Raw genomic sequence first — 27,359 nt, forward strand, 5'->3', positions numbered from 1 at the left:
CCATCTTTAAATGTTCTCCAAATGGAATTGACGGTTTGTAAATTCCTGCATCCACCTCACTGAGGGAAATGTCCGTCAGCCTGGGGTTCGGTCTCATGAGGATTTTCCTATTACTATGCCTGAAAGGACCTGAGCATGATTTCTTGACCAAATAGATTCAGACATAGCATCTATGCCTGAACTCTAAATATCCACTTTGGCAAGTGACACTTTCATTTCAGCAGGAAGGATCAACTACCCATGTTAGGAAGCCATAATGACACTTTGAATTCTCTGCATACTGCTGGGTACACATTTGCAGATGATATAATGCAAATCCCAAGGAGTGACAGTCACCTAACCTACAACGTGAATAGTGTCTTCTGGAGTAGAACAGTGCACATTCCGCTCAACCATTTATAGCAGCCCTTCAGTGGGAAACTTATTTTCCCCTAATGCAAATAGTTTTCTGTATCCTTAATAGTTTATGGCCACTGAAAGATACTTGTGCTTGCCCGAACACTATAATCAAGGTCTTGTGAATTAAAAATTAGTGATACTTATTTTTTATTGTCCCCATATTTGTATTATTCCCTGGAATAGACTGATTTTGTTTTTTAAAAAATGTCCTAAAGTCATTGAGATCACTTGAGAGATGAGAGATGGTATTATCCTCAGGAAGCGAAAGTGGGTTGTAGGACGAGAGAGTCATCAATGGGAAGCAAAACTTCAGAACCATCACACCAAAGAGACGCTAAACATGGTCATGTTTATTTCAAAACATAAAGTTGACTCCATATTAATAAATATTTTTAACACTGAATATAGAAAAACTATTGCGCATGATCTAAGAAGAGAGCTTACTAAAGAATCAGAGGAAAGGTAATCTTTTACCCCTAGTCCATTAAGAAAACAATCTGGGAGTAGGAATAGCCTCATGGGTATTATGTGCAATGGGGGGGGAGGGAAAGAGAGGAGGTGATAAAATCAGGAAGAATTTTCTGCTCTCCTTTTCTCACTAGAGCCTTAAAGTTAGAAATCTGAAACTGAAAAAATGCACCTTCACACACATACCTGGGGTTTTTCTCAAATTGGGGGTAGAATCACTAGTTGGTGGTCAGGGTCGAAGGTTGAAAACAGGTACCCAATTTGAATCTAGGTCAGATCACTCTGGTTGGTAATGGGTTCGTGAGGCCCTGCAGAGGCCAAGCAAGAGCAGCTACAGCTTGGGCCTAAAGCTCAGGACAACCAGAGTATCACTGACCGTGGAATTGGAGGCGCTGCAGTGTGGATGGCCACCTCCATGAGTTCTGTCTAGACTTAAGTCATCTCAGTGCTTTGTATAAGCCCATCATCCAGTCTGCCAGCCTTCAGTCCAGCCCCTGCAGCCGCTGGAACTGGGCGGGGGGATATATCAGCCAGCCAGCCCCCCCAAGCCCTTCACCCAAGAAAGAAACCCATGGAGGGAACCCATCTGACCACTTTTTCCTGCAAACATTCAATCGAAACAGAACCTCAAAGATTTGGAGTTCCCCCTCCTAATTACAATCAGTGGTAGAGAAATGCTCCAGAAAGGGACAAAGATACACCCATCTCAGATCAGCCTCAAGTGGGAGGGGAATATGCCTGCTCTGGATGGCGTCAGGGCACGGAAAAGACCCTCGGCTATTCCTGGCTTCCTTGGGTCATTTTCCCAGAAGATAGAACTTTCCAGGCTGTAGTAAGTGATAGAAGGCTTCAACCTAAAAGCCAACCCTGGGGCACTGGCTATGAGGAAGTTTCTGGTCTGAGTGAGGAAGGAAGAAGAAAGTTCTCCTTCATGATACGTGATCTAATGGCCAAGAGCAAGAGAAGGTGGCAAATGAGAACAAGAGGTTTATGCCTAGTCCCCTTAGTACCGATTAGGGACAGATTTAAAGGGAAGAATGTGTCGGGATCCAAAGGCCAAGATGGAGCCTAAGAGCGGCACGCACTTACTGGGGACTAGAGACACTTTCACTTCCATGGGTATTAGAATCCCAGGGCTTTTGGTTTTGAAGCTCGGGCCTGGAGAGATGAAGCAGTGAGGCCCGGCCACACAGCTTGTTACATCTGCTTGGGGGACACAGAGAGGCTTCAGTGAGCAATGTGGTCGGCGCAGGTGAACAGGACACAGCATGTGGTTAGCTACATTCAGAACCTCTGCAGACAAAAATTTCCCAACCCTGGGCCCTTTCTCATTGATGTGTCACCAGAAGTGGACAGTCCCGGACCGAGCTTATCCGTGGGGTACCCTCAAGAGAGCGACGATGAGCTGCAGAAATATTCTCACTTCCCAGTCCGGGAGGCCACCTGGATGGCTTTGATCCACTCAGTGCGCTCCTTGGGGGTGGCCGCTTGCAAGAAATAATGAACTTCATCAGCAGTGATGATCTCGAAGAGGTTCTCCTCTTCACTCTTCCTGACTGCTGAAAAAGAGAGTGAATGACAGCGCACGTGCACCGGAAAGGCCGCCCAGTTCATCCGCCTTTTGCAAGGATTGCAATTTTAATTTTTTTAGCGTTCTAAAAAAATTAAATATGTGGTTTTCAAACTTACCATCATTGTTTGATCATATGTATTTATTGTATAATTATATATATATAGTATTTATATAGATCGGCACATAGTATGATTCTGTGCATGTGTGTGAGTTTGTGTGCTTGAGAAATAAGTAAAATACTCAAGGACAAACATTTGCTTTTATAGTTTACAAGCAAACTAAATTTCTCACTTTTGCACACCGACTGTGTCTAAGGAGCATATTTCCTCTGCTCATAATATGAACCAAGAGCTGACTCTAATATACTAGAATGAAAAACAAAACTGAAAACCCAGATGCACTTCCAGTACCACCAGCATAGCCTCAACTTGTTTTTATCATGGGCTAAGTTAGAGTCTCTGCTGAAAGATGGAAATATAATAACCTGGCCGAGAGTGTGACGAGACCTAAAACAACCACACCAAATCAAAAATCATCATTCTATGAGGAGAGGACAGTGAGCAGATCCAGGAGTAGTGAAAATCTAGCTTTTGCAGCTGTAGTGTTTTCCCGTCAGCCTCTGTAACATCATAACCCCAAAATGACATGGCAAAACCAGGGCCGGGCTGTCTAAACCCCCTCTCCGCTGGGATCCCCCTCACTCCCGCACCTGTGGAGGCAGCCGACACCAGCATGCTATTCCACGCAGCACATCACCGACTTGTGATCTGGGACCCAGAGGTCACTGGTGTGACCCCTCATTCCAGAGGAGGAGCTAAGGCCCAGATTCATTAGGTAAGTCACCCAAGACCATGCCACTCACCGACTGGCACAGACGTAACTATAAGCCAGGTGCACCTTCCACTCACTACCCTGCCTCACTGCACAAATGTTCCTTTTGCTGTGGGAGATTTCCTGGTCTGGATGTGTCAAAGGTCCCCTTTAAGGAATGTCATGGCTTAATTACAGGCATCAGGAGGTAATAAGTCTCTCCATTTCAGCCAGTTCCGAGGGCTAAGTTTTTCTCAACGTTGCTCAAGGATTTACTCAAGGCATCTAGAAAGCCACTCCTCTTCTCCAAGGCCCAAAGAGCTAGGGAAGCATCTGGGAGAAAATAACTCTTGGCGTCTCCCAGGTGTTCAGGCAGAAATTCATTCATGCTTGGCCTGATTGATTAAGTGAGCGATCGATTGCTGTTGGCTCAGGACGCCCAGGTGCGGGAAGGAAGCCGCTCGACACACCTCTCTCAAGCAAAAATTCATTCTTACCATCTGGGTTGCTCTCCACTGAAGTCACTACACAGCCTCTCAAGTGAATTGCTCCCAGAGGATCTTCCCCCTAGAGAAGAGAGGAGTCTTTCGTTATGTTTCCAGTGTATGAATATCCTTATCCTGTTGGCACAAAAGCCACACAGACTCTCTCTGGTATAGATTAGGGCACCCCAAATGGGTAAGAGCAGAAGGAGACTGAAGAAAACCCCTTCCAGAGCCTCCACGCCCCACTTTACTCGGGGAGGCTGGGCAACGAGACTTGAGTCAATCTGAGTTTCCATTCTGGAAGAAAGGACAGGGCAGGTGAAGAGACTGCATCACCATGTCCATGAGAGAATCACTGCACGTTTCCAGAGCTCTCCGGCTCCCACACAACTGACACAGAAACATAACCCTCGCAGGGTGGAATCAAAGAGTCCTGCACTGCAAGCAGAGGCTGAGGACCCAACCCAGATAGAGCTGTCTTTACACTTTAGAGTTGGCTCATTTTATTAAGGAAAAGGCCCTCTTCTGAATAGCCAACAGCCCAAATGGCTGGACTTACTCAATGCTCTCATCCAAATTGGCCCAGAGGAGGAATTATCACTTTCTTACATATTAAAATAAGAACAATGAACTGGACTGGTTGAATTCCTCCAAAAATGTCACATTGGGACCAAAAAAAAATTATGTTGAGTTGACCAAATAAATGACAATATAGTGATATTTTCTTTCATCCTTGAGCTTATGCTGGTCCCAAAGCCTAAGACCTCCCATCTTCACAGTGAGAGGGGAGAGGAAAAGGAAGAGGAGGGCAGGAGAAAAAGGAGTGGGAAGGTAAAGAGAAAATGGTGAGAGAAACCAAGCAGAAAGGAGACTGGGAGGCCCAGAGAGCGGATGCAGCCGAGGCTTTGAGTGCGATGGGTTTGTGGACCACAGTCTCACCCCGGCTGGGTCATAATAGTGCAGGTAGGCAGGGTCTTCTCTCAGAATGAACTTCCTCACTTTCCAGTTTTTCCTCCTGTGCCCCTGTATCCAGGATCAACATAAGAAGAGGAATGATGAGTACTTGGCATGACTCTGTACACATAGTATCTACATAATAAGTCTTTTTTGAGTTGAAAAAAGGAAAAAAGAAAAGGTGAAATATCAATTCCAGGAGAACCGGGGCCCAACCCAGGTCTTTGTCAGGGACATGACACTAGGGCGAGTGAACAATCTGAATATTATGATATTATGGATTATTTCTTTTTGTTTGCAAAGATTTTATTTATTTATGACAGAGAGAGAGAGTGCATGCAGGAGGAGGAGCAGAAGGAGAGGGACAAGTGGACTCCACCTGAGTGCAGAGCCCAACTTGGGGCTCAACTCGGAGCTCCATCCCAAGATCCCAAGATCACGACCTGAGCCAAAACCAAGAGTCAGACGCTTAACTGACTGAGCCACCCAGGTGCCCCATGAACTAATTACTTCTAAGATTGTCTTCCAGCTTTAGTATTATATTAGTATTACAGAAGATGGTACTACATACAAGGTACATATATTGTATGTTATTGGGTAATATGGGGAATATAAAGAGATTAAGACATAGCCCTATTCTTCAAAGAGTTTATAACCTATGTGGAAATATAAAATAACAAATGTCCGAATCTAATTGGTATGGATAATGGATTTCAAGGGAATTATATGTGGGATTGGGACGTCAAAGAGAACCTCATGAAGATCTGAACTTATCCACAGAGGACACACAGGAATCAGATGGGTGAGAAAGAGGTGGGTGGGAAGACTTGACAACAAAAAAGCAGCAGTGGAAACACACCAGCATATGCAGACATTGGTGAATAAGACCACTCTGGCTAGAACACAGGGTTCATGAGGAACAGCAGAGGAAAATTTGAGAAAGTGGAAAGAGACTTAAAATACGAGGTGAAGGTCATTGCTGATAGCTTCCGAGTCAGAGGTGGAAAGATTACAATCACATTTTAGGAAGATTAACATGGCGACCATCTATAGGACGGTCCAGCTGGCTAGGTCAAAGATAAGCCAGGGGGAAGATAATAAGGTAAAAAGAAGGTCATTAGGAAATGATTGCAACAATCCACACATAGAAGTACGAGGAACTAACGTCAGGTAGCAGCAACGGAAATGGGAAGGAATCGGCCCTGTGACAGACATGATGAAAGCAAATAGGACCTGGGCTTTTGCAACGGAGTGATGTCATTGAGACAGTGACTTTGGAGGACAGGATTTGTGTCTTGTTTATCTTTGTTCCTCCAATACCCAGCCCTGTGCCTGGCATAGAGAATCTCACCCCAGAAGCTGCTTCATGACTGTTTGTAATTGCCATGAATTACCCAGTTTCTTCAATTAGCTTATAACAAATTTTAAAAATGTCATGGTAAACCTGATTTCATTATTTCCCATGAAAAGTTTAAAAGACTTAAATATCTCCACTAGCAAAATATATATATATATATGTATATATAATGAATATATATGAATATATTCATTATTTCCCATGAAAAGTTCAAATGACTTAAATATCTCCACTAGCAAAAAATATATTTTTTTAGATTTCATATATATATATATATATATTAGATTAGAAGATATATAGTTTCTACCTTGCCAATATGAAGCATATTATTTGTTAATTCTAAAGCACCACATATTGAAAGGCATATATACAAATTCTCCAATATTTTTCATTGTGCTTATATAGAAAACAGTGGAACATTTATGGTTTTAGCAAACAGTGCCTCCTTCGTAATACTAGGTCAAAGGAGTTTAAAGGGAGCTTTCAAGAATGGGTCTAAGTTATTCAGCCAAGCATTTGGTCAAGGAGCTCATCTCCAAAGAGGTTTTCACTTGCCTAAGGGATGAAGCCAGGAACCCTATGGAGTCATATGGGAGAACAGAGTCAAATGGCTTTTGCAAAACATCGATTTCTAAAATTCTTTTTATGAATTCTTGCTCTTTGCCTTAGCTAATGTTGCCCATAAGATGAGAATACGAAAGTTTCTGCCTGACACCATTTCCTCCTGACCGGTGGACACACATTTCAGGATCTCTCGTGCCAGCCCTGGGTGAATAACAAGTTCTTAGGAATCGTGGAAGAGGAAGGTCACGGGAGGATGTGAAATCAGCCAACCCTGGCCAGCTACCTACTGCCTTGAAGCCCTCACCGACATCACAATCGACACATTGAAAAGTTTAATGTTAGTAGGTGGGTATCTGGCCATCCTTCATTTAATGAGTATTTCCTGGGGCATTGGAAGGAATGTGTGCATGCCTGGGGTTTTTAAGAATTGTTGCTGACCTTCCAGCTACTTATATTCGATTTCATTTGATCTACAAAGATTTATTATCTATTATAGACCAAGGATGCTGAACTGTTCAACAGATGGGAGAAAAACACATATAATACGTTGTCCCTCCTCATCAAAAAACCTACACATGGTTGAGAAATTAGATGTTTTATTCATTGTCACAACAGAACGAGTTATGTTAAAGGGATTATATTGAATATAATTCACTATCATTCCTCCTCAAACTTGCTTCATCTCCCAAGTAGAATTATTTCCTCTGGGATGGGAAAAGTGGGAAGAATGCGGGGCGGGGGGCGGGGTGCTGACCTCCAGTTGGACACAGCTACTTCCCACCTGTGAGGTGTGGGACACAGGTGTCCTTTGTCATGAGAAGCCTTCTATGCACGTTAACCCTGGCTAGTTCCCAGCAGCAGACACAGAGTGGTTGAGCTTTGTGACACTTGAAGAAAATTTTTAATTCCCTCGGGTGATTCTGATATGAACCAGGTTATAAACCACTGAGCTAAGAGGTTGGAAACATTAAGGGGGGGGGGCATCAATCAAAATAGAAGAGGTTTCTGTTCCCTCTCCCACCCCTAAAAGTAGAGGAAAGAAAGTTGTAAGTGAACAAAACTCCTGAACACACATAGGTTTCCGTTTTCATGTTAAGAGGAGGCTGAGGGATGGCTATTTAAACAGTGGTATTTTATAATAGGATAAATTCACTTTTAAGAAAAAGGCTAGCTCCGTGGTTCTCAGCCTTGGCCACACTTTAGAATCACTTGCAGAGCTGTAAAATCCAGAGACTGATTTAATTGGCCTGGGGTGCAATTTTAACAGCTCCCTGGAGGATTAAAATACGTACCAACTGGGCTAGCTAAGGCTAAATTGTACCTATCAAAAGCCAAGTAAAGGAAGGTGAATAAACACACAGAAGTAAGCCTACTTCAAGTCCCTAGTATCTTCAACACACACTCAGAGAACCATTACCCTCAGCCAATTTTTTGGACCCCCCCCAGGGCACCCATTGGGGTGCTTTGCCCAGATTTGACTTCAGTCCGGCCCAGACTTTGTCTACCCTTTCCAACCTTCATGTTCAGTTTTCTCAGGGCCCCACTCTCGACTAACTCTTGTCAGATCAACTAAGTCAAGGAAAGTCACAACTGATAACAAGATAGAACTATAGATTGAATCAACAAAATAAGGAGATAATGAAATTCCTTCCCAAGTTCGCCTTGTCTTAACAACCACCTTCCAGCACCTGTAATCAAAGAGCCAGGAACACGGGAACGTTTGGTAGAACCAGAGGGCGCTATCGGTGGGCAAACTGCTCACAGACAATTGTCAGAACCTTCCCTATCGAAGGTTCGCCCTGTGCCTATACATTCCTTTTAATCTAGTCAGTGGTCACGCTGTCATAAAAGTTGTTAGAATCATCTGTGAATTAATTCTTTCTCAGTCTTTGCTGTATTATCTCTTAGGACCCTGTTCTCCCAAAACCCGATGTTAAGATCAGTGTTTCACATTAATGCCTCACTTCTTCCTCAGTGAAACTCAAAATCCCTACCTACACCTCATCTCAATGAGTCCAGAGCTCTTTTTAAATGTCAATAGAGACTCAACTTTGGCTCTTTCCTCTTCACCCTGCAAGTTCAGGGTCCTCTTATGAGGAAAGTTAAATCTCAGTCCTATACTTCATAAACTAAGCAGTGCCTTGAAGACAGCTCGCGGCACAGCCAGGAAAGTAAAACCTTGGCTTCAGAAAGCAGCTCTGGTTTCCAGGACACCATATGCTAGTATCAGTTTTCTCCCCCTGAATATTCCCACGTCTTCCTGCTGCTTTTTCCTCTACCGGGTGCTGGCCCTGGCTTCCTCACTCAGCCCCAGCTCTTGCATTCTCTTACCTCTTGACATTCTGTGTCTTGGCATCTGGTAACCAACCAGAGCTCTTCAGTCCACCCCGGCCATTGCCTCCCCGACGGACAGCGGCCTGTGCCTGTGGAGACCTGTCATCTAACTGCTCCTGACCTGCCCCCACCCCAGGACGGAGTGCATGCCGTCTGACTGGGTTGGACCTTTGTCCACTACGGCTCCTCAGAGATGGCTTCAAGCGTGCCCTGGATTTGGTCTCCCCATGTCCTACCCACGGTCTGGAACACGACTTCCTTGCTTTCAGTGGTACGTGATCCTCTCCTGAGTGTGGCTTGTTCCTGTTTTCTGGTCACTTTGCAAAAAGGAGGGATAGGCAAGGGGAAGTACTTCTCTCATGAAACATCTCTGTCCTCTGGATGGCACCTTTTAGCCAATTGATTTTTTCCAGCTAATGAAAAGGTCAATATTTTTCTTGAAACTTCTCTTTTCCCCCACTATACTGATAAAAGAAGAGTTTCCCCCATTTCAAGGTACATCTTGGGCTCTACCCGCCCCAGTCCTCCTGTCCTAATGCCACTTTGATAGTCTCCTTAGCTTTTTTTGTCTTTCACTCTGCGGGGTTCATTTTCTTGTTGAGTATTGGACAAACAGAACAAATACCATTTGGTAACATAGAAGTTAAAAGGACTTGGTAAGGGGGAAAAGACGAGAAGGGAAGAGTGATGGCCACTCACCTGCTTCAGTAAACACCCCTGCTTGATAATGACCCCTCTGAATTCTTCTTTCAGAATAACATCATCATCACTGGAATTCTCTTCACAGAAGAACCCGCTGTCTGGCTGTTGGAAACCAAACCAGCAAGTTTGTCTACCACTCTTAGGCAGATGGCTACTTGTATCTTTCCCTTTCTCTCTCTCCCCTCCAGCCACTGGAGTAGGCTCCTTTTCTCCTTCCTACTGTGGTTCATACCCCAACCTACACGTTAAAGGTCTTCCTTGGTGAGCTCATTTCCCCTCCGCATTTCTTGTCTCTAGCTGCTTGTTTCTTGTTGCTAGAGGCTCTCTCATTTCCACTCAAGTGAGACCTTGTCAATCCTTTCATTTTCTTGGATTCCCAAGCCATATTCTAAGTCTAGCTCAGCACATTTCTTCCTTGCCCAAAGCCTTCCTTCTCTTGGCCCTTCATGGCCACGTCCTTGAAAGCAGAGTTGGCTCATTTATAAGCCACTGCATGGCACAATCTCCATTATGACCTTTACTACTTAGCCCTTCTACTTTGAGAAGACCAAGAGCATGATGGGTCCATCCAGCCTCATGTTCTGAGGTCAAGAGGGAACTGGGACTTGCTCAGCTATAAGCAGGTAATGAATCATACAGAGGAAGAAGAGCTGTTCTGGTGGGTATTTTTAGAATCCCACATTTAAATGGCTATAAACAACCAGATCAAAGGTCTGGGGGAAATAAAAAAACAAACTGACAGTGGAACTTCCCCCAAAGTGAAATGAAACTCTCTTGGGGATATTCACTTCATTTTTGTAAGAAGGTGGTTCTCTTAAGTAGCTTCCTAACTTTTGCACTCGGCCCCCACATTGAAACAAAACTGCCAAAATCCCCCTAGAAACCCACAGCTCCTGGCTTTCTCATATGGCACAAGATTAGGTCCATATTGTGCAATGTAGTGTTTCCCAATCTTGGTAAGCATACATGGGAGAGAAGCAAGATGATTGGAGAAGGGGATGTGGATGAACACATTTAGTGTTAAGAGTAGTGTATTATAATATATATTTGGAAAAATACAACTAGCACATTGTGATTTTACAGATTTCCCTCTAGAAAAGAAGCTCCCTGAGGGACACAATTTTGGCCCATTTTTTTTTTCACTGCTATATCTCCTTTGTCTAGGGGAGTGCCTAGAATGTACTAGGGCCTAGTAAGTTTTTATAAATGAATTATTGCTTAGAAGAAGAATAAAGTTTTCAAAGTCAATTTGAAAAACTATTCAAGTAAACAACATTTTTCTTTAAACCGGTTCACTGGATAGAGCAGGCATTGCAGAGAAGGACAAGTCAGAGACATCTCACTACTCTCCACAGGGCTGGGTTCTTTCTTTCACACATGCGGATATGAATTAAAGTCAACCTGGAATCTGTGTAGGGCAACCCCCATTACGGGAAGAGTAAGTGGGTAGCATTTCTCACTTACAAAGTAATAGAAGGCATCAGCGTTGTCCAGGAAAGGGTTTTCAGCAGTTCCATCCGCTGCATTCTTGGACAGTTCCCCAGCGGGCTGCAGGTACCCTTCACCGAGCAGCGAGGAGGCAATCATGAGGCCTTCCTGGCGATTCCGAACAGACTTATTGGACACCAGCCAATCGATGACACAGTTACCTGGATGGGACCATCAGAAGGCAGGTTAACGCTCCTTACCAAAGCACCAAAGAACAAGCCACTGACAGTCACCCCTGAAGAGCTCCAGAGCCCCCATGTGTCTGACTTGTCCCGCGTTCCCTGTTATTCCAAGAAGGAAAAATGAAATCAGTGGGATAGATATTTGGAAACAAAAGGTACCCTGTGGAAGGTTTTTAAAAGCATCTACATGCTCCTTAAGGAGAGATGCATGTGTCCAAGAAATAGGTTTTACTAACTCACTCATTTATTCCATTAATGAACAGACACTTGAGCCTTTACTGGGTGCTAAGTGCTGTGACGGATATTGGGGCCACTCCCTCGGGGAATCTGAAAGGAAGAGATGCGATATACTTAAGGACAGTAACAAGCGTCCTGCCGTGGGTCAATGCAGTGCAGTGGGGCTACTGGGTCAAATCTGCAGGAAGGTGTGGAAAGGGCTGGTAGGGTAGGGGGGTTGGCATGCACTCTCGGGAGAAGATTCATAAAGGAAGTAGCACAGGGCTCAGGCTTAAAACATGAGTAAATGTTTGCCAAGCATGTGAAACGGGGGCTGCCGGGAGCCAACACAGGCTGAGGGAGCAGCAGCATGGGCACGAAGGCCCACAGGCATGAAGCAGCCCCTTTGGGGGTGCAGAGGGCAGAGCTGGTGAAACGAAGGTGAAATAAGAGAAAGAGGAAGGCACAAGGTGAGTGGGAGAGCTTTGATGTCATATTAAGAAATTTGGCAATGAAGAACCATTGCAAATTTTTAAGCAGAAAATCACATGTTCAGAGGTGCCTGGGTGGCTCAGTCGTTAAGCGTCTGCCTTCAGCTCAGGTCATGATCCCAGGGTTCTGGGATTGAGCCCCACATCGGGCTCCCTGCTCGGTGGGGGGCCTGCTTCTCCCTCTCCCACTCCCCCTACTTGTGTTCCCTCTCTTGCTGTGTCTCTCTCTGTCAAATAAATAAAATCTTTAAAAAAATAATCACATGATCAGACATGTATGGTCCTAAATTAAAATTTGATCATGTCACTTGCAGGGTCTAGCAGTGACCTTGAGAAGTCATCTAATCAAACTTCTGCCTCGTGAGAGGCTTGCGAAGAGGATAAAAAGAAATTGACCCATCAATTGGATTATTAGCAGGCTACAACAAAGCCTTGTACAGAAAATGGCATATTCTGTACAAAGGTAAACAACCAGGGAGCCAACATAACAGGAAACAAGTTCCGGGTCATCAAAGCAAGAGCAATAGCATAGACTATCTTTGAAACAAGAGTTGGCTAGTGAGACTTCTATGAGTTTCATACCCACTTTTCTTTTGTAGAAGGATAAACTAATACTGCATTTCTGCTCTTAATCCTCAGTTACCCTATAAAAGAGTTAGGCCAGTAATTACAGACCTCATTTAAGAATGAGAAAATTAAGGCCCAGAGAGTTTAAATGACCTTAGGCCTGAGTTACACCATTAATGGCCCTTCACTCGTGTTCTAACCCTAGAGTCCGTATTTGCTCAGCCAGGCATGCTGAAGTTGGAAGGACAAGTTCCATCTCCCTGTCACCCAACATTCAAGGTCCTCCATCACTTGTCAGCAGTGCCTGAGTCCCAGTCTCTGCCATAGTCTTGTTTCTCCACTGAGACCACCAGGGTCCCACAGGAAAACTTGACCCCACCTGAATTTTTAGAACCCACCCTGACCTTCGGTGAACAAGACTTCAGAAGTTCTAGCCCTATACTCTGGGACTCAGCAACACGTTACACAGGGAATAAGTATGGCCTGGACCTTGTGCCCAGACCTATTTCAGAACCTCTTCCTTTGCTAGAGGATGCCTTGCTCTTGTCAGTTTCCCTTATCTATCGCGGCCCACAGCTTGGTATCTTGGTCCCAACTTTCAGCCCTGACTTTTCTGATGCTCTTAGGCTACACCATGAACTTTCTGAGGCTGATTCCCCTGGAATATCACCCTCCTACGGCAGATCACACCTCCACCTTCCTGGCTTTGACCTGAACCATTTTCATGAATTTTCTGTTGATTGCATAGCCCCTCATATTCTACATCTGTTGTATCTTCTCAGAGTTTTGCTCTCTTGAACTCTTCTGTCACCATAAGTAAGGCATGCCCAGCTCCGACAACCTAGCCCCAGACTGCATGTCCCATTTAGCCCCCAAATGAGCCATTAGCTCTACCAAGCTGGTCATTTTCTTCTTCTGGATGTGTGTTCTGGTTATCTCTGCCCCATAACTTTGTCCTCACCATACTTAATGAAATGCCACCCATCTCTTTGGGTAAAATTTAGGCTCCTACTTCTGTTCATCTCAACAACCTCCCGAGTTCTTTCTCTTTTCTGAACTCAGCCTTGTCTGTGCAGACATGTGACCTCTTAATTATAACAACCACACTGACAGCTCACACCATATGGTATTTAGTGCGTACTCGGCACAGTCCAAAACACATTACAGCTAAGCCTATAAAGTAGGTGCACTGAGATTAACCCATTTTATAGACAAGGAAAGTGAAGCACAGGACGGCTAAGGTTTTACAGCAAGTGAGAGGCAGAGCCAGGATTTGAACTAAGGCAGTCTGGCTCCAAAGAACGTGTTTTTAACATCCATGCCGTCTACCTAAACTCATGGCACTTACTGCCTGACCCTGCGCAACCTCAGACATCTCTAGTATTGTCACTTAAATCTTACATTGTATGCCTTGATTCCTGTTTATTCTCTTGTTTAGTTCTGTGTCTATTTCAACATAATGCCATTTATTTGGGGTATGGGGATAAGGCAGAAACCCGTTGATTGATTAGCTTGAACTTCCAAAACTTTAGCTTGAACAACAGAGTTCTTTTCCACCTTCCTTTCTGTTTCCACCCTGGGAAAGTTCAATTCTCATGTTCACCAATCTGTGTTCTATGACCCCATTCACCCACCAGCCATCACACCCCCTCCCGCACTCAAGGCTGAGTGAGAACTACATATTGCCTTCCCATGGTGCCCCATTTCAGACTTGGAAGATCTTTTACCTGTGAAGCAGTGATTAAAAATCTTCTTGTCCTTCTCTAGATTCAGTTCTTTTATTCCTTTCTCCGTATCTTTCATGGACAGATACAAGGCACTGTGCGGAGTTCAAAACAAACAGGTGAGTGAGGAGCCTTTCAGAATGGTGAGTCCTCTCTGGGAGTCACCACTTTGGAAAGGCTGGCCATGACCACAGGCTTCCCCCATCCTCAGGTGGCCCCTGAACCTAGTCTCTCCACTGGATCATAAGTAAAGGGCTGTTCATATTTGGGTGACACTGTGGCTTGTACAGCATTGAGCAAAATATACTAGGAAGGTACTTAATGTCTCTTACATTCATTAAGCTCTTTGGTGATTTGACTCCTAGTGCCCGAGGTAGAGAGTCACCCCAGTTAGGTACCAAGATGAGAGGTTCTCAGGGCCAATTGTCCATACACATTCTAGATCTTTAATTGTCCTCAATCCTCGTGTCTCAGTTCTTTAAGTGTCCTTCAGGAGACCATCTGTTGTTGATAATTGCCTCCAAGAAAGTGAATATTTCGACTAAGCTTTTCTCTTATTCTAGAAATTATGAGAGATGGCATGGTCTCATTTTTGTACTTGAAGTAATACATTAAAGATGGCCTTATCACAGAAATTGCAGACCACAACACAGAAGGCCACTTTCATGTATCCTGTGGTTCCAAGGAGCACAAGCATCATTCCCACTGAGCATGGACAGCTGTGGCCAGAAACATGGTCACTTGAGAACCCCTCCCAGCACCTACAGCTGGACTGGGCACTGCCTCTTGGGTCTTCACCAAAAAGCTTTCTCAGTGAGGGAAGGGGCTTATTGTCACCAAGCTCAAGGTGCAAACTTTATTAAATCCCTGTGATATGCTAAGACCTGTGTTGGGCTTACAGAAGGGGTTTTTTCAGTCCCCTCCCACCAGCCCTCCCCATTTTGTAAACAAAATCTTTGTTGAACATGTTAAGCAACCAACATAGAATTCTTCTTGGCAGGGCTCCTGTTTCAGGATATGTTCAACATAAAAAACAAAACTACGAGAAGTGAAGAGACTCCAGGGAAAAAGGCTCATGTGGTAGGAGATGTGAAGCATGCAGGAAGGAAGAAACCTTGCTCCCAATCCCTGGCAGGTGCTGAATTTACCGGTAAGCCTCTGAAAATCTCTAGGAAACAACTATCACCTGCGATTCCAAACCAGCCAATACAAGAGACCATTAATCCGAGTCATGGCATCAACGGCTTCTGCCCAGAATGGGTGTTCACCTTGACTGGCTCTTGTAGGCTGTGTAAATGCATGAACTTGAACTTGAAACCTTTCCTGCTTTGATACATAGCCCCTGCCTTTTTCTACCTATCTAGAGATCCTGAACCTTACTTTCAAGACTAAGTTATTATGCTTTTTCATAAATACAATTATGCATTCTCTCTTTCTCCCTCTCTCTCTGCCTCTGACAAGGTTACCCAAAATGAGGGAATTCATACTCCATTAGCCTCCTCTCCTCAGCTGCTAGGCCTTGGAGAGGCTGTGATCACTCCTTCAGATTCATGAAAACAGCTCGGTATACCAAGTGCCAGTCGCAGCTTGGAAGAGTGGATACAGCCTTCAGAGGTGACCAAAGCAAGCCTTGCGGCAGGATCTGTTGTGAGATCTCCATAGCGGGGAGGTGGGGTGGGGAGCGGGGATGAGGAGGGGGTGGAGTGAAGCAAACACAGAAAATCACCCTAAGTCAACGGTTTCTGGCAGTCGAATGGACCTCCTGGTGGACTTCCTTGCAAACTTTTGACCTCCTTCAATGCATTTAATGGCCTTCTTGATGTCCCGAACCCAGGCATCTCTCTCCTCCAGGAAGGCTGCCTGGAAGAAGTGGTCCTGCTGTTTGGTCGTAGTGATCTTAAACACAAACTAAAAACCAAAAGGTATCCCATTAGGAATGATTCTTTTCAAAGGGCTGAGGTCCCTCATGAAGCACAACAGTTGAGTCAACCCCATTCTGGAAGTGCTTGGCCAACAGAAACCCAAATGCCCGGGGTGGAGCGTGGGTGGTGGTGAGAGGGACAGAGCCAGGGAGCACCATTCACACTGTAGGCTACGCACAGGCTTAAAGGTCAGTGCACGACAAGATACCCACTGTGGCTAGTGATGCTGACTCACCATCCTTTTGCCAAAGTCTTGACAAGGGCTGGTCAGTGTACTTCCTTTCAGGGGAATCATTCCTTTGGGGCTGTTGTCACTTTTCTTCTTATAGAATTCAATTCCATCTTCTAACAGTACAACCCACATGGGTTTCCAGGTGTTGAACACACTTCCCTATAATGACAACAAAGAGAGCTGTGCAACAACGTCTTCTAAAACCATTCTATGGATGGTGCGTAACTTGGCAGATGGCCTAGCTTTGGCCAGTGTGGATGCCGGTGGTGCACATTTGTATGACGAGGCTGGTAGGAAAGCAGCCTTCAGGGGAGAAGGACACTGCCGTTCAGATGGAAATTTAAAAAAAATTTTTTTTTAAGATAACATGTATATACATCTATAAGCAGGGATGTTAAGCTTCCCATGGGCAATTACCAAGAGAATATGGTATGGCTCTCTATTCTCCTCCGTGTGCATTTCGGGCTGGCTTTCTGTGGTTTATTTTCTGCTCCCAGCTCTGCCCACTGTGTTCATTCCACTCAGGGATTGCAAATACATCTCAAGGGCCAATTCAGACCAAATAGTAGCCAATGCCTGAGGCCAGACTCACTGGAAAAGTGTCATAATCCAATAGCTGTTTGGAGCATGGGCATGGAAGCCGTAAGTGGTGGCATGCTAGCTGCAGTTACTTCCATCCTTTGGTCTAATCGGATTTTATCTGAATATGAACTTCAGGAAGAAATTCAGAGAGCAGCCTTGTGTATGAGCATGGATAAGTTGTATGAAAATCACTTGCAAAATGCCCTATAACGACAGAGTGAGACTATCCATGTCAATGTGGCCTTAGCAAAATCCTTATTTAAAATGTTTTCAGTTGGGGGGCGCCTGGGGGGCGCAGTTGTTTAGCATCTGCCTTTGGCTCAGGGCGTGATCCCAGCGTTCTGGGATCGAGCCCCACATCGGGCTCCTCTGCTAGGAGCCTGCTTCTTCCTCTCCCACTCCCCCTGCTTGTGTTCCCTCTCTCGCTGGCTGTCTCTCTCTGTCAAATGAATAAATAAAATCTTTTTAAAAAAAATGTTTTCAGTTGGGGTAAATGCCAACCACACTTGTAGCAATAAATTAACCATTCTGACTCTAGCAAGAAAGTATCTTTCTTGTTTATATTTTGGGAGGACTTTAGAAAAGGAAGAGGTTCTTTGCTTCTCATCTTTGAACCCATGGTGTCACCTTGTCATGACTACCACAAAACAATTATCATCCAGTTCCCAGCAGATCCTGCTGCTTATCTTAAAATACAAAGAGCTTCTAAATAAAAGTCCAGTTGCCCAGAAGGAAGACTATGCAATGAAGATAAAAACTTGCGGGACTATCATTTTGCTTGTCCAAGTGTTTCCTTTGTTTTAGTTACTGAAAAAAATAATTTTAAATTAGAACACACTATCTCTTTTCAGCACAGGCAGAATAAGTATCCGTACTTATACTGGATTATTTTTCTATTTAAAAAATAGGCAATGTCAGACCCCATGCCAACACATGAAATAATAATGCCTTTCTGTTTTACATCTATCTGAGAGAAACTCCTATTCAGAATATAAAGAACTGCTGCAAATCAGTAAGAAAATGACTATCTATTTTTTAAGTGGGCAAAAGACTGAAAGAGACTTCTTACTAAAGAGGACATCCAAAAAGCCTCTGAAAAGGTGTTCAAAATCATTTTTCACCAGGGAAATGCAGATTAAAACCAAATGAGATATCTCTACACACGTGCCATGAGAGTATCTAAAATTAAAAAGATTAAGAAGAGCAGGTTTGGCAAGGATGGTAACTGGAATTTCCGTACATGGCTGGCAGGAGCGCAAAATGGTCCACACAATTTGGAAAATTGTGGAGAATGTCCTAATTCTTAGAAGATATATGTTGAAGTATTTAGATGTGAGGTAACATGATGCCTGCAACTTATTCTCGAAGATCTCAGCTTAAAAATATGTGTGTGTGCAGGGGCGCCTGGGTGGCACAGCGGTTAAGCGTCTGCCTTCGGCTCAGGGCGTGATCCCGGCGATCTGGGATCGAGCCCCGCATCAGGCTCTTCTGCTATGAGCCTGCTTCTTCCTCTCCCACTCCCCCGGCTTGTGTTCCCTCTCTCGCTGGCTGTCTCTCTCTGTCAAATAAATAAATAAAATCTTAAAAAAAAAAAAATGTGTGTGTGTTTATATAGAGATACAGAGGTAGGGAGAGAGAAAGCAAATGCATCCTGTGCTAACAGTTGATTAATCTAGGTAATCTACTGTTTTTCCTATTTCTCTATGGGTTTGAAATTTTCCAAAATAATTGAGAAAAATTAATAAATAAATGAACAACCCATGGCTTTACTATATATCAAAATTGGGATGTACTTTTAGAGAAATATGGGAAATCTATTTAATAAAAAAGCAAAATAACTAAAAATAATCAAGAATATATTCCCAGAAGTGGGAGTTAAGAAGTTGCGCTGGATGACTGCAAAAATGTCATTCAAGTCCAAAATTTTATATCCTACCTCAGGCCTATCAAGATTTATAAAGGCCAGACTCAGGGCTTCTGACCCTGGAGCGGGGATAAACTGGGAGAGGTCAGCCAGCACTGCATTCCTTCTCTAGATGATTAAAATAAAGCTATTCCAGAGCCAAGTGTTCAAAATGAGTTTGGGCTTTCCTAATTCAAATGTAGCCTTAGGGACTCTGTCAGCTCACTCAGAGGAGAATGTGCCATCTGGGATTCAGGCGCATTATGCAGAGTGAGGAGGCCGAAGTTCCAGGAAACAAGAGATATCTGACCATTTATAAAGTTGAAACTTTTCTTCCATGCTTGGTAGTGGTGACTTAGGTTAGGGTGGTGAAGCTGTGTGTGATCTCTCTCCTCTCAGCTGTTTCTGCGGCTGCTCGCTGGGGTAACCTGACAGCGCCTCTCCTCAGCCACCCCCATATCTACCTCTTCCATCCCCAGGCTTCTTGGTGCCCATTCAACAGCACACCTGGGAGCGCGATCACGGAGCGTCCGTGCCCGAAAGGCTTTCAGGATCATCTACCACCACTAGTTACACAGGGAAGTATGTTGAGGCCCAGCCAAGTGACTGGGCCTAGTCCACCTGCCCAGTTAATGTGGACTGTCACCAGAATCCAGGTCTCCCGATTCTCAATTTTATGCTCTTTCCATTTTCCCTCAGATGCCATCTTCATTTCTGTTCTTATATAACTGTGAATAATTCTGGATTCTAAATGAAAAATTTTAGGCCTCTTAGCCGTATGTATAAACTTAAATATATATACAAGCATAGATATATCATAAATGTATAATACATAATGTATATAACATAATCATAAACATAGGGACTTGTTTATATAATCAAGTAAGAATAATCATATAAATAATCATAAAACATACCTTAATCATATTATATCATGATTTTATAGACAAATTTTATGATTTCATACATATATAGAGTATATGTCTGTTTTTTCCCATGATAGGCCAAAACCTAAACAATTTCATGTCACAATGGGCAGGTTTTAGGTATTGAGTCAGACTTAAAATTTCTGGGCAAACAACAGTTCATCATCCTGGGTACTGATATACTTTAGTGCGCAAGAGTCTGGCAATGCATGACACCAAAGGAAAAAATCTTAAAGGACAAGACATTTGACCATATAAAAAACTACATTTCTATACATTTAAAAAAATCCTACAACAACCAAAAAGCAAATATGAATGTGTGTGGATAGGTATAACATATTCTCATATAATTAAAGGTTAATATTTTTAATATATTTTTTAAATATATTAAATTTTTTAAATGGGCAAACAATATGCATGGGTAATTCTCAGAAGAGGAAAAGCCTGGATTGAATAAACATGAAAATGCAGTGCTTCAATAGTATTCAAAGAAATGCAAATTAAAATTAAACTAGATATAATCTTGTTATTTAATAAAAATTTTCAAAAGATGTATAAAATGTATTGGTGAAGATTTGGGGAAATGGGCATGTGAAAAAAAAAAAAGGAGCTCTGTGAGTCAGCAGTTCGATGTGGCTGTCAAAAAAATTCAAGTCATTGCAGGCTATATAAGCAGAAGCATAGGCTCTAAAGTGATGAAAGTAATATTCTAACTTTAAATGGAGTATAGCCAGTAGGTGACCATGGATCTGGAGCGGAATAGCCCAGGCTCAAATCCCAGCTCTACCACATTCTAGTCATGTGGCCTTGAGCAAGTTTTTAAACCTCACTTTCTACATCTGACTAACAGGGATAATGCTATTATCTATTTCTTAGCGGTATTGGGAGATTAAATAAAATGCTCCATGTAAATTGCTTAGGGGAATGTCTAGAACACAGTGAGCACCCAACAAATAGGCTTTATTCCCTGTAATTCTGTGCTCATAAGTGCACCTGGAGAATGACCTTGAGTTCAGGAAACCTCAAAGCTGCAGATAACTGGGGCCTGTTCAAAAGAGGGTGACAAGTTGGCATCGCTCTCTTGGAGAATTATTGGGAGAAGCAATGAGGTTTTGGCCCAAAAGGGGACAGGCAGAGCAGATGAGGACTGTTTTCAAAGGTGTGAAACATTCTCATAGACTGTTTGGAAGCCCAAAACGTGGAGTTTCGGGAAAAAAAAAAAAACAAAAAAAAAACAGTTTGCTGCATAACTTAAGGGAGAAATTTAAACAAGTGAGTTCCCTGTCACAAGAGGTATTCCAGCATGCTTGTTAGTGAATTAGTAAAAGAAATGTAAGCCATGATGGGAAAGGTCAATGAAATACTTATTTAAATACTCAATTCCAAAGTATCTATTCCAAAAAACCTATTGTCCTTTCTAACCCTTGAGTCCTCTACTTACAATGCCCTGCCAAACCTTGGGGGTCACCTACAAGCCAAGAATAAATACATCTTGAAAACATTTAACAGGTCATCTATAACTGAATACTCCATTGGAAATGTTCTCTAATAGTTTAAAAGTTACTATAATACGAAGCCCTGATTTCTTGGGTCTATTTCTGGCAAATTTCTTTCTTTGAGACATGTTCATTGAACACATTGTGATAAAACAGCTCCTATGCTTCAGACACTGGCCTGGGGGTTGGGGTATAAAATGGACCAAGAGGCGGTCTCCGCCTAAACTGTCCCCACCCGAACGGGGGAGAGAGCAGCCTGGATGGGCAGCCCCAGCTCAGCGGGACCAACGCGCACACTGAGGCATGTTTGCTGTGTAGCTTTGCATAGCTTCGCTGAAAGAAGCCACAACTCAGGGCTGTGGGTTGGGGCAATTTGAATCTGGTGTTGCGAACCCCTCCCAGACACCTCCCACAGAGTGCAGCCACCTCCTTTAACTTCCTTCCCCTTCCCCTCAGACTTCTCTTTTCATACGTTGCCACGTAGTTGGAATTCAAAGGAAATCGTGTTACGAGCAAAACTACGTACCTAACTAAAGCAGAACTGTGAGTATCGTCTATCCTCCCATGACCACAGGGACATGTTATTTTAAGTTGTTGTTGTATTAAAGTCCTGGTTTCTGCTACCTCAAAAATTGCATCATCTACTTTTCCAAACTGTTCCATGAAATCCCTTGTATAACATCTCAGATAAATGGTCATTTTGTACCGATTGAAGTTCTTTGAAGGCAAGGAAACTATTCTGTTCAGGAGCATATCTTTTACTTAAGTACACCCTTCTAAATTGGGCAATTTCTCAATAAAAGCATATGAGGTGAGCAACAGAGAAACAGCACCAGGTGCTCAACAGAGTGATTTCTGGAGTCTCAGGGCTTCCCATTCAAATCTCAACTTGGCCTCTTCGGGCTGTGCGACCTCAGCCAAGTTAATTTTTCCAAACATTTCTCTCCTCACCTGTAAAATGAAAGTAAGAAAGCACCTACTTCCCACTGTCGCAAAGATGAAATGAGATAACACACTTAAGGGAGATTAAATGAGATAGTATGCGAAAGGGCTTAGCACAGAGGCTAGCTTATAAGAGGTGCTCAAATAATGGTAACCACATAGACAGGTAAGATTTCAGTTTGTAGGCAGTAGTGTGAAGGTTGTCCTGGGCACCACCCACCACAGCAACAGTGCTCTGAGAAGAAAATCACTGCAAAGGAGCTCATGGAGGCCACAGGTAACACAGTTAGGCATGGTTCCTCATGACATTGAGGCCACACTGCTGAGTTGCAGAACAGCTCTGCCACTTAATAGCTGTGTGACCTTGGGCAAGGCCCTTTGCCTCTCTTGTCCCTCAGCTTCTTCTGAAAAGCAAGGACAATAGTTGCACCCACTTTGTGGAGTTGTTACAAATATCAAATGCCTTAACACATTCAATGCCTCCATCTGTCTTTGCTGCAGGGTAAGGACCCCCCTCTGTTAGCTACTATGATGCAAATTGCCTGGAATTGTTTCGCGGTAGTGTGTCCAGAAGACAAGGTCCGCTGTGTGAAACAATTCCTGGGCTGGGACTCCTGACTCTCCAGCTCTCTTGCATGCGAAGCTTTCTTCCTTCCACCTCAGCTTTCTGCAGCCCTTTTCTTTCCTGCCCAAGCACCCCCGTCCTTCTCTTTCCCATCACCCCAGTTCCTGTGCTTTCGCCCAGCCTCACAGACCACCCCAAGCCCAAAGCCGCTCTTTGGATCCGCCCTGCTGAGCGAAGTGCCTGCTGGTTGGTTGTCAATCTGTCAACAGCAGTTTGCTCCAGAAACCTCTAGGAATGAGGTTGATTTGGGACATGATTTGGTGGAGTCTAGCTTGTTTGTTACGTGGAAACTGCTCCACTCTCTCTCTTTTTTTTAAGCTATGATTGATTATAAACATATTCAAATCAGTAGTATGGTTTCAAGGACATCCAAAAGATGTCTAGGTTTATTGGCTGGAATTAACCCCTAATCAGAGAGAGGGAGGTTGAGTTTACTAACCCAATCTCGGTCGCAGTACAACTTGCCCGGGCCCCACTCTAGCTCTGTCTAACCTCCCTTTTGCTGCCTTGGATAAGCCTGCCTTTTAGAATGCTAACTGGGATCAAGGGGATTGTGGGCTTTGCCCTTAGTTAGGCAAGTCTGAATTTGAACGCCAGGTCATCCACTTATCAGCAGTTTGACTGTGGGCAAGTCATACAGTCTCTCTGCTCCTCAGTTTTCTCATCTTGTGAGATGACGATAAGGACACTATCACAGACGGTGATTCGGATTGAATGAGATCGTGGTCGTACAGTGGTTAGTGGCTGTATGGTCAGCTGGAAGTGCTCTTTTTTTTTTCCTTGAACTCAAAAGTGACGAGACTCTGGGGCAAGGAGATCTAGGTTTTTTAAGAATGAAAAAATTGCAAAGTGAACGAATCATGTATTTTCCCTCCTTCTCTAACCATCATTTCTGTTTAAAGACCTTAGGCAGGAGGTAAAGGAAGAAACTGGAATTGTAGAATGTGTGTAGTTATCTTGCACAGAAGAAAATCAGGAACATTTCATAGTCAATGCCATTGACTGTTGACCCCAAGATTTCTGACTTGACAAAATCCTTGCACCAGCATTTCTAATGTTGTATTTTGCCACCCAAAACATCTTATCTCCAATAAAGTTATTTCACAGAACAAGACATAGGAGAAAAGGTACTCTTTAGGGGCGCCTGGGTGGCACAGCGGTTAAGCGTCTGCCTTCGGCTCAGGGCGTGATCCCGGTGTTATGGGATCGAGCCCCACATCGGGCTCCTCCGCTATGAGCCTGCTTCTTCCTCTCCCACTCCCCCTGCTTGTGTTCCCTCTCTCGCTGGCTGTCTCTATCTCTGTCAAATAAGTAAATAAAATCTTAAAAAAAAAAAAAAAGATGCTCTTTATTACTACCCAGGTATCTTAAACTGCATAAGAGAAAAAAGTAAATGAAGGGACATTCATATATTATTGCTTGTCATGCTCTAACATCAATAACCATAGTCAAGGCATCTAACAGCCTTGCCAGAGACAGATTTCCATGGTCCTTTCTTCACTATTAACTTGAAAACCAACCCAGGCACCAGTACAGACCCCTGTCAGCATGTAGAAACGGACCCTTAACTACTGAAGTGTACGTCAATACCAATATAAATAATCATGGTCACGTATATAGCACGTACTATGCACTGGGTTCCTGACATATTGTTTAATCCCTATGTAGGAGGTAACTGAAAGAAACTTAACATCTACAAACATTACTGGGAAATTCTGGCCTCAGGTGTAGTTCCGTAGCCAACTAAGGGAACAGTTCTCAATCAGGCATGCCTTCAAAGTGATAAATTAGAGGCTCTTAACACATTACAACAAATACTGTTCAAAAGGTCCCAGAGAAAAATGCAAAAATTATGGAAGATATAAATTATAGACATGAAAATTAGGAAGATGGAAACTGGAAATATCAATATGAAATTTCGCCATGCCTTTTTTCTAGGTACATTTTCTAAATTGGCTTTTAGAGGCCATAATCTGAGAGAATTACTCTCACTGATTAAAAACTATTAGGGGCACCTGGGTGGCTCAGTCGTTGAGCGTCTGCCTTCAGCTCAGGGCGTGATCCTGGGATCCTGGGATCGAGCCCCATGTCGGGCTCCTCCGCTGGGAGCCTGCTTCTTCCTCTCTCACTCCCCCTGCTTGTGTTCCCTCCCTCACTGGCTGTCTCTCTCTCTGTCAATAAATAAATAAAAATCTAATAAATAAATAAATAAATAAAATAAAATAAAATAAAATAAAATAAACAAAAACTATTAACATAAATCTGTAAGCTTGACAAACCTAACCTTCATCCCCATTTTTCTAGTGGGGCAGCCTCACTATTAGAGATTTAGTCTTCTATATTTTTTATAATTTATGGAGTTTAAAATGTGAACATACAAACTTCAGAACAGCAATTTTCACTGCAAAATGTTTCCATTCACTTGCTCTTCTCTGGATACTAGCCCAAGCAATCAGGAAAGAAATGCCAGCATTAATTATTACTCAACATTCCAAGAGAGTGTTCGTATCTATTGCGAGGAATCCCCACGCACCCCCGTGTATACATATGTGTATCTTTTCCAAAGGGTGTTTCAAAATAGCTAGAGATGCTATGCCAGCTAAAGAGCACATGGGCTGTGGGCTCCTTTATTGTCCAGCACCCACTTACAACGCTCGCTGCCACAAAGACATGACAAACCCTAACCCACGTTACACTGCTCTAAGAAAATCCTGCTGTACTGGACAGAGTTCAGCACCATGAGTCAGAAACCAAAGCAAGCAAGTGCGTTTCTGATGTCAACTGTCACAGCCATGTGACCTTGGGCAGTCACCCAGCTTCCTGGTCTCAGTTTCCTCTCCTGGAAATGGGGGAATGAGGCCAGGTGTTCTAAAGTCCCTTCCAAATTTATTTTTGTTAATTTATTTATTTATTTATTTGAGAAAGAGAGTGTGAGAGAGAGAAGGAGCACAAGCTGGGGGAGAGGCGGAGGGAGAGGGAGAAGCAGGCTGGCTCACATGACCGTCACAGAGCTGTTGTCCACAGGATGCCAACCAGCCCTGTGTGTGATTCACACAATGACATGGCACACACCCGGCATTTGGAGAAAAACAAGCAGTGCTAAGAAAATTCAATTTTTTGATGTCATACCAGTGAGACCAAGCATTTTTGAGTAAACTTGTGTCCCTGCTCCCTTATCTTTAAAATTACTTCCTACTCTCTTAGCGGTACAGCGGACGAATTCACTCAGAATGGTGAATGAAGAGATGTGAGCCCAACTGAAGAAAAAGATAAGGTTTTTTATGCACCAAGTTTTAGAAGATGGCCCGAGAAATAAGGTACAGTTACTGTGTCCCTATATCCGCGTTTTAATCGTTTTCTTTTTCCTCTCCTCCATAAGTAAGTAAGTAAATACATACATAAATAAAGTAGGGGAATTTAAGAAACAAAGGAATAATCTCTTTGAGTAACCTCTATAGCAGAAGAGTGTGAGTCTTCTAGCATAATATACACATGCGGGACGTGACAAAAACGCTCTAAATCATGATTTAGATTTTGCTGAGGCCCCCACCATCCAGACCCTGGAGTCTAGAATTCGCAGTCCCACAAGATCAAGCTGTGCCGATGCCTGAGCTGGGTTAGTTCACCTTTAAGAAACAGAATGCAGTGGAACGTGTGCTGGCTTCCCTCCCAACACTCTGTAGGTCGTCATGCTCTCCTGGGTCAGCCCAATAAGTTCAGCACAAAACATTCCTAGAGTGAGTGGCTAGAGAGTCCAAAGCTGGGCACCAATCCTCCCCAACCCTAACTTCAGTGATACCCTTGTCAGTGGCACTGCCGCTTACCCTCTTCACAAGGTAGCCCTCCCTGATCCGTTTTGGCTCCATGTCGGATGGACAGACAGCCGAGTCCACTCTCAGACAAGTCCTGTTAGAAGCTCAGCCTCCTCTGAGAGCTGAGGCAGTTGTGGGCTGCTTTTCTAGAGCGAGGTCCCTTTCACAATTTCCCATCTGCTGGCGATCGCATGATCACATCCTCTTCCCCTCACTGGGGTGGGAGACCAGAATGAGGAACTGCAGAGAGAAACAACCCATTCTTTGCTAACATGGGAGACTTACTAAGAGTGCAGTTGGGGTGATATCTACCCCAGGTAAATTTTTATTACCATAAACAAAAACATTCTCCTAAAGGGGGGGAGGGAAGAAAACAGTGAAAGGAAGTGGAAAATGAGCAAGAAAACCTCATTTTGTTTAGTTCTTACAAGAAACCCATGGGGAAATGATATTGTCTTTTTCTTCGGTATAAGGAAACTCAGGCTCAGAGAAGAAAGCAGTTGTCTCAAGGTCACACAGCAGGTTAAGAGGTGAATCCAGAAGTGTAGGGAGGGACCTCACTGCGTCTGCTGCCTCACATCTGGCCTGAAAGCTGGGTGTCACAC

The 27,359-nt window shown here is 43.7% G+C and overlaps 1 protein-coding gene across 2 annotated transcripts; it reads right to left on the bottom strand.

The window, feature by feature from the left end:
- Positions 1–729: 729 nt before the first annotated feature.
- Positions 730–26,920, bottom strand: PLEK (pleckstrin). Of its 2 annotated transcripts, none has more exons than XM_008699942.2 (9): positions 26,767–26,920; positions 16,472–16,627; positions 16,041–16,222; positions 14,318–14,409; positions 11,111–11,295; positions 9,644–9,748; positions 4,675–4,758; positions 3,748–3,817; positions 730–2,423 (listed from the first exon to the last, which is right to left on the bottom strand). In XM_008699942.2, exons 1-9 carry the CDS (start codon positions 26,806–26,808, stop codon positions 2,287–2,289), a joined length of 1,053 nt encoding a protein of 350 aa, XP_008698164.1. In that variant the 5' UTR covers positions 26,809–26,920; the 3' UTR covers positions 730–2,286. The 2 variants fall into 2 exon arrangements, with proteins under 2 accessions (XP_008698164.1, XP_008698163.1); XM_008699941.2 differs by having other exon boundaries at positions 730–2,426.
- Positions 26,921–27,359: the final 439 nt, after the last annotated feature.

The sequence above is a fragment of the Ursus maritimus genome, unplaced genomic scaffold (genome assembly GCF_017311325.1).
Source record: "Ursus maritimus isolate PB19 unplaced genomic scaffold, ASM1731132v1 scaffold_6, whole genome shotgun sequence".
In the NCBI taxonomy this organism is placed as follows: domain Eukaryota; kingdom Metazoa; phylum Chordata; class Mammalia; order Carnivora; family Ursidae; genus Ursus; species Ursus maritimus.